The sequence below is a fragment of the Lissotriton vulgaris genome, unplaced genomic scaffold (assembly GCF_964263255.1).
Source record: "Lissotriton vulgaris unplaced genomic scaffold, aLisVul1.2 SCAFFOLD_8353, whole genome shotgun sequence".
NCBI classification, from domain to species: domain Eukaryota; kingdom Metazoa; phylum Chordata; class Amphibia; order Caudata; family Salamandridae; genus Lissotriton; species Lissotriton vulgaris.
Window position 1 is genome coordinate 26,829 of NW_028253797.1, and position 7,698 is coordinate 34,526.

At 41.8% G+C, this 7,698-nt stretch overlaps 1 protein-coding gene across 1 annotated transcript; it reads right to left on the reverse strand.

Annotated features, from left to right (window-relative positions):
* Nucleotides 1-813: 813 nt before the first annotated feature.
* Nucleotides 814-4,177, reverse strand: LOC147660749 (uncharacterized). The gene has a single exon (XM_086951483.1). The coding sequence runs from the start codon at nucleotides 3,973-3,975 to the stop codon at nucleotides 1,975-1,977; it is 2,001 nt and encodes a 666-aa protein (XP_086807609.1). The 5' UTR covers nucleotides 3,976-4,177; the 3' UTR covers nucleotides 814-1,974.
* Between the last annotated feature and the right edge of the window lie 3,521 nt (nucleotides 4,178-7,698).

Below are 7,698 nucleotides of genomic sequence, written 5' to 3' on the forward strand. Positions count from 1 at the left end.
GCAGCAAGGACTAGGCACTTTGTGAAAATGAACTCAGTGGAATGCATTAGTTTCTACCATCTTTGGCTACTAAAGGTGTTCCTTTTCTGTCTTGTGACATGAATATTTTATCGGTGATCTCCTTCATCTATACAAGGCTGGGTTATGAGAACACTGTATTTGGTGGCTCCAGCAACACAAAAGCAAATTTCTGATGATTCTGAATGCTATGGTCTATCTTATTTGTGGGCTAAGAAAGTCTAAAATGCATCAAAAACTTTCACTCTTTGCTCACGAGGCAGCATATGCTTTTTAAGTTCGTGCATTCACCATCAGAGTTTATAAAATGAGGGTTCCTTTTAGCTTGTAAACACAAACCTGAATATCATTTGTGCTCCTTTCCTTCCGAATCCAGATTTCTTTCCCAGTGTCAAGGTTGCACGAACTGCATAACAGAGAGTCGATACTTGTGGATTCTAGCTTCTAAGAGCTGGAATTATTTAGTGCTCAATATTTAATCTTTACTTAACCGTCAAACCTTAAGAAACCTCATTAGAAGTAAACATTTCAACATCGTTTTCTCATATCAATAATTTTGCCATCAAGCACTAATTCTATCCATGAAACAGTTAGGATTTGGTCAAATGATTCTCCACAAATAAGAAACTCATAAAATATTTTTACATGCAATTAATCAAACAATTAATTATTTACATAGTCAGTGGTGAGCGGTCCAATCCCCAAGGATCCAGCTGTTGAATGTCACTGGGGAAATACCCCTATGGTGGGTGCATTTACAGATGCATGTGATGATGGAAATGAGCATCGCTTCTCCTGTGTCAGGTCTTGGGAGGTACATGTGCACTGCAAGCATTAACCCAGAGAGTTTGAGATCACAATGTCCTACTTTCACTTCTCATGTTTTTGGACTCTGTCCTCTGGCTGCAGCAGTGAAACCATCAATGTTGCACAAAGCACCTAAAGCCCACAATTAACTATGAATATTCTCCAGTGCCTGCCAGTTAAATCAGTTTGAGTGTGTTGGGTTTATAGGTTTTAGAATTAATCCCTAAAGTTAGCTGAAAATACCCTCGTTAGTCCAAGCCCTGTCCATAGTGTTGATTTTAAAAGTAGCATGAACAGGTGTGTGTGAATGTTGTTCTTTATAACTCTACTTTACCAAAGTAAAAAACAACACTATTTATTTTCTTTTGGTCTGCACTCTGCTAATGTCTTAATGTGTTTCCTGCAACTTCATTTATTTTTCTTATCTGTAGAGAAATGAATTGATCAATCACTGAGTAGACACAATTATTCCACAAATATCTGTGTTGCTTCCATTCTGCTAGTCGGGGTGTCTATCTTCTACTTAACATCCTCCGGCGTTTGAATGCCCCACATAATTGTAACTTTATCATCTTCTGTACTTTGCTGATGGCTTTGTAGGCTTGGTAACCAACTAAAGCTCTTCTCTTACTAACTGGACTTGAATGGTTTCCCCGGCGTGTGTTTTCTGTTGTCTTTTGAACTCTGAAGATTGACTAAAGCTCTTCACACATTTACTGCAATGGTATGATTTTAACCCTGTGTTAGTTTGCCAATGTCTTAGGAGGTATAATAACCAACTAAAGCTCTCATACATTTACTGCAATTGTATGGTTTTCCCATGTGTGTGTTGTCAGATATCCCTGTAGGGCTGGTCATTGACAAAAGCTCTTCACACATTAACTAGAGTTGTATGTTTTATCCCATGTGTGTGTTTGTTGATGCCTTTGGGGGTGTGATAACCAACTAAAGCTCTTCACACATACACTGCAGTCGTATGGTTTTTCCCTAGTGTATGTTCAATGATGTTTTTGTAGCTCATATAATTGAGTAAAGAATTTTGCACATTCCCTTGATTTGAATAGCTTTTCCCGTGTGTGTTCGGTGATGTCTTTGCTGCTCTGATAAGTGACTAAAGCTCTTCATACATCCCCTTCACTTGAATGATTTTTACCCTCTGTGTGTTCGTTGATGTCTTTGTAGGTCTGATAACTGACTAAAGCTCTTCAAACATTCACTGCACTTGAATGGTTTTTCCCCTGTGTGTGTTCGTTGATGTCTTTGTAGGTCTGATAATTGATTAAAGCACTTCACACATTCACTGCACTTGAATGGTTTTTCCCCTGTGTGTGTTCGCTGATGTCTGTAGAGGTGTAATAACCAACTAAAGCTTTTTTCACATTTACTGCAATGGTATGGTTTTAACCCTGTGTGTGTTAGCTGATGTGCTTGAAGGTGTGATAACCGACTAAAGCTCTTGACACATTCGCTGCAATGGTATGGCTTTTCCCCTGTGTGTGTTCGCTGATGTCTTTGGAGCTGTGATAACTGTCTAAAGCTCTTCACACATTCACTGCAGTGGTATGGTTTTAACCCTGTGTGTGTTCGCTGATGTACTTGAAGGATTGATAATTGACTAAAACTCTTCACACTTTCATTGCAGTGGTATGGCTTTTCCCCTGTGTGTGTTCGCTGATGTCTTTGTAAGATTGATAATTGACCAAAACTCTTTTCACATTCACTGCAGTGGTATGGTTTTTCCCCTGTGTGTGTTTGCCGATGTACTTGGAGGGCTGATAACTGGCTAAAGCTTTTCATACATTCACTGCAATGGTATGGTTTTTCCCCAGTGTGTGTTCGCTGATGTACGCGTAGGATTGATAACTGACTAAAGCTCTTCATACATTCACTGCAATGGTATGGTTTTTCCCCAGTGTGTGTTCGCTGATGTCCGTGTAGGATTAATAACTGCCTAAAGCTCTTCCCACATTCACTGCAACGGTATGGTTTTTCCTCAGAGTGTGTTCGCTGATGTCTTTGTAGGTCTGGCGATCGACTAAACCTCTTCACACATTTACTACACCCGAAAGGCTTTTCCCCAGTGTGTGATCGCTGATGTGTTTGGAGGTGTGATAACCATCTAAAGCTCTTCTCACATTCGCTGCAGTTGTATGTTTTTTCCCCTGTGTGTGTTTTCTGATGTCTGTAGAGGTGTGATAACTGACTAAAGCACTTCAAACATTCATTGCACTGGTATGGTTTTTCCCCTGTGTGCATTCGTTGATGTCTTTGGAGATCTGATACCTGACTAAAGCTCTTCACACATTCATTGCACTTGAATGGTTTTTCCTCTGTGTGTGTTCGCTGATGTCTTTTCAGGGTTGATAACAGCCTAAACCTCTTCACACACTCACTGCATCTGAATGGCCTTTCTTCTGTGTGTTTTTGCTGATGTGCTTGGAGATGTGATAAACAACTAAAGCCCTTCTCAGATTCGCTGCAGTTGTATGTTTCTTCCCCTGTGTGTGTTTTCTGATGTTTGTAGAGGTGTGATAACTGACTAAAGCTTTTCACGCATTCACAGCAATGGTAAGACTTTCCCTCTGTGTGCTTTCGCTGATGTCTTTGGAGATCTGATAACAGCCTAAAGCTCTTCACACATTCACTGCACCTGAATGGCTTTTCCCCAGTGTGTGTTCGCAGATGTACTTGGAGGTGTGATAACCAACTAAAACTCTTCTCACATTCGCTGCAGTTGTATGTTTTTTCTCCTGCGTGTTTTTTCTGATGTCTGTAGAGATGTGATAACTGACTAAAACTCTTCAAACATTCACTGCAGTGGTATGGCTTTTCCCCTGTATGCGTTCGCTGATGTCTTTGGAGATCTGATAACTGACTAAAACTCTTCACACATTCATTGCACTCGAATGGTTTTTCCCCTGTGTGCATTCGCTGATGTCTTTTTAGGGTTGATAACAGCCTAAAGCTCTTTACACATTCACTGCATCTGAACAGCTCTTCGCCTGTGTGTGTTTGACGATGGCACTTTAATATGGATGAGAAACTAAAGCTTTTGCTGCATGTGTATGATTCTTCCTTCTTGATTAGTGTCTCTGGGTCGGGTATATATTTGTCTACATCCCATGACTGTGTTTCCTGAAGGGCCAGCATGGTTGATAAAGCACTTGTATTATTCCCACATTTCCTGCATTTGTTGGCATTTACAACATTTGATTTCCAATTTAAAAATAAAGTACAATGGCCACTAAACACTTGCCACACGCATAATATTAGACAGGCTTCCTTGCAAGAGATGTTGTCTTTGGATTGGATAACAGGTTTTGACACTTGTGGGTAAAAATAAATCCTTCCCGTTGGTGCAATAGGGACAGTGCTCTAAATGTTAGACAGCAGAACTCCTCTTTCTTTAACACTTTAGTTGTTTGTCTCCACTCTGTTGTGCTCTACACTGGTTGCTGTGGTATAGCCAGGAAGAGTTTACAATACACCTAGAGCATTGAATGATGGTCTGTTATCATTTTAGGAATCAACGCACTGCTGTAACCACGTTATACCGATCCCATGATCACAGCTGAAGGTGATTTGTCAGTGTTGTGCCTTACTTTTCTAGAGGTCATTTCCTCAGTCCTGTGACGTGGAGGTGCACAGCTCAGACTCTTACGCACACTGAATTATCCTTCACAGCCTCTTCCGGAATCTGTCAGTTTATGTTCAGGTCAGTCCGTCTCTGACTGCGCTGATGTTTTCCTGAATACTGTAGTTCATTATTTCTGACCATTATTTGTAGATTTACAGAACAATAGCTGTTATTCAAAAGCATTTCATGCTTTCAAAGCTTGTGTTCTGTTGGATGTAAAGAGATTTAAAATTACGAAATGCAAATGTAACACAATATGAATACAAAATATTTAACTGGCTTTTAACGACATCTCAACTTCACCATCTTTGAAATTTAGCAAGGATTATTTCACCATACACAGATATTTAAGCAAACAATCTGTTGAACATGTCTTATCTTATTAACTTCTGAAAAGGAGGTGAATTACCAGTGCTCACAGAGTAACTTAGTATAGAAAGGGCACTCACGGAGCACCACGTGCTAGAGGTAAAGCTTTAGGTAGATGCACGTGGACAAGATTTCATTTAAACAACAGATTGTGGCAAAAGAGAGATTAGGGTGTACGGTTGTTTATTTAGTTTCAGGAAGTGTACAACAAATTTGACTCCTCTGGAGGTACATAAGAAAGGTAACTGCATTCACATACTTCAGTGCTTTCCTGTTCACATTATATCAGCTCAAGTACTAACTCTTGTCTTTACCTTGCTGTTCGTTAAGTAATCACTGCCACCATCTCAGCCCACGCCGGGGTTGGTTCAAGAATTTCTGGTTTCTTCTAATCTGAAAGATTGGAACATTATCATGTGATGAGGTAGATATTTTTATTGCTGTAACATCCGTCCATCTCCCTCAAACTAGTTCAACTTGCAGGGCCTGGTTCTGGCCGCACACAATACATACACAAGAGATTCTTTAGTTCTTCCTAAAGTATCTAAAGTTCAGACCTTGTTGCATTTCAAGCCGCAGCTCCTTCCACAGCTCTTGCTGTAAAACCACGAGTGGTTCATTGTAATGCCCGACCCTTACATTGTAAGCGCAGATAAAGCAAACAAACACTGATCTATAAGTTAATATTCAATCATAACAGGTAATTAGTCCTTATTATTGAGACTTTATGACAACCAATAATTTATTTGACATATCAGTGCAGCCAGCAGATGTCTGCATATTCATCTTTTTTTTTCTTCCTTTCAGGGGTATCTGACTTAGTGTTGTCTCTTTTGTGCCGAGTAGGCTACTCTTTGGCCGGACGGGGTTTTGGCAGCGCGCGAGGAGGTATCCGTCATCCGCAGCTGAATATAGCATTTCTACCTTAAGGCATTTCTTACATCCAGGTTTAACTTGTTCCCTGTTATTACCCGCCCACAATGTCTGTGTACTCATTTAACAGGTTATTTTTTAGCTGAATCAGGGGAACATACTTGATGCATTCACACAGCAGATGCCAGATAATTGCCTGATAATCATGCGCCCGTTGCTGTCTGTGTAGGATTACAAGCTTCATTGCAGAAGCTCACAAGGTACAAACAGATGACGTGCACAGGTAGGTGCTTATGAGCTATAGACGGAGGAGGTGCACAGGTAGGTGCTTATGAGGTATAAACTAAGGAGTCGAAAATTTAGGTAATTACGATATATAAGTAAAGGTGGTAAACATGTAGGGGATTATGAGGTATAAACAGAGGCGGAGCACACATAAGTGCTTATGAGGTATAAAGAGAGGAGGCGCACAGGTAGCTGCTTGTGAGGCACAAAGACAGGCAGTGCACAAGTAGGTGGTTATAAGATGTAAATACCGGAGGTGTATAGGTAGGTTCTTATGAGGAGTAAACAGAGGTGCACAGGTAGCTGCTTATGAGGTACAAACAGAAGAGGTGCACACGCAGGTACCTATGAGGTACAAACAGAGGAGAAACACAGGTAGATGCTTATGAGGAATAAACAGGGAATGTGCAGAGGTAGGTGCTTATGAGGTAGAAACAGAGGAGTGTCGGAAGCTGGATCTTTATATAGTACACCAAAAAGAGGTATACTGTACAAAGAGTCCACATATTCCTATAAGTGGACAGGGTTTGCTCTAGCAATCCCAAGATGCTCTTCTAGGGGGTAGTAAGGCCGAGCAGCCTTAGGCCTATCAGAGATCAGTGTTAGACATCGGTAAAATACACATACAATAAATAAACGATACACACAACTCAATAAGGAGATCCCCCAATTTATAAAAATAACAAATACATTTATATATATGTAAGAGGCAGAATCAATATGATCAGGTGAGTACGTTTCGAGATAGAAATTCTTTCAATTTTAAAAAGTCAACACTTCTACCATTTTCAGAAGCTGCAATGTTATCTTACGGGAGGAAAAACAAGTATGGGATACAGTAGAGTAATGATACTTACGAGACCAATCTCTTGGACTTAAGGTAAGTATGGGGCAAGGTCCAAGGCAGCGCCAGCAGGTCACCTCCAGTGGCCCTAGGGCAGCAGGGTGCAGTGGCAAAATACAGCGTCCGGTGCCCAATGTTAGTCTATGGGGATCAGTCTGCATGAAAGGAGACTGCAGGTTTGGATTGGGAGGCCAGACGGGCTAAACCAACAGGGGGGCTCAGGCCACACAATGCTGCGGGACATGGAGAAGCCTTCAGTCCTCGTCTCCTTGGGCCACGGGTAACGGGTACAGAAGTGTCTTTAGGCATCAGGTTTTGCCACAGGGAGCGTCGTGGTAGAGGGGGCCTGCAAGCAGAGGCCGCAAGTGGCATTGATATGTCCACAGAGGTGAAACTTAAGGTGGGCATCGGGTCTGGTGACTGGGTTGGCACTGTGGCCTACTTCACCCAGGTGCTAGGTGGCTCAGGTATAGCGATGCTTTCCAATGTCTGGTTTTCACAGTCTTGGAGCCTTACAGTTCTTTCTTGGTACCTACAAGGTGCAGGGGAGCAGCTCTGCTGTTCCACAGGAGTTTCTAGTTCTTGGCCGAAGTGCTGGCAGTTCTCCCAGGGTTTGGAGACATCACAGCTGCAGGACAAGTTGTGTTTCGGTGCAACTGTCTAATAACATACAGGTCAGCAGGGTGGCCGCTAAGTCAGTTGCTGGATCTTCTGTTCTTGTTTCTTGCGAGTCTTCACGTCTGTCCGTCTTCTTTTAGGTCGGCAGGATCTGATCTCCTGATGCCACGGTCTCCCATAAATACTAGATTTAGGGGCGTTAGCGGAGTCTAGGGTAATAGCCATTCAGCTATTGACCCCTGGGGTC

Excerpts from the sequence above, each read along its gene's own strand:
- LOC147660749 (XM_086951483.1), bottom strand. The coding sequence starts at position 3,975 with ATGCTGGCCCTTCAGGAAACACAGTCATGGGATGTAGACAAATATATA.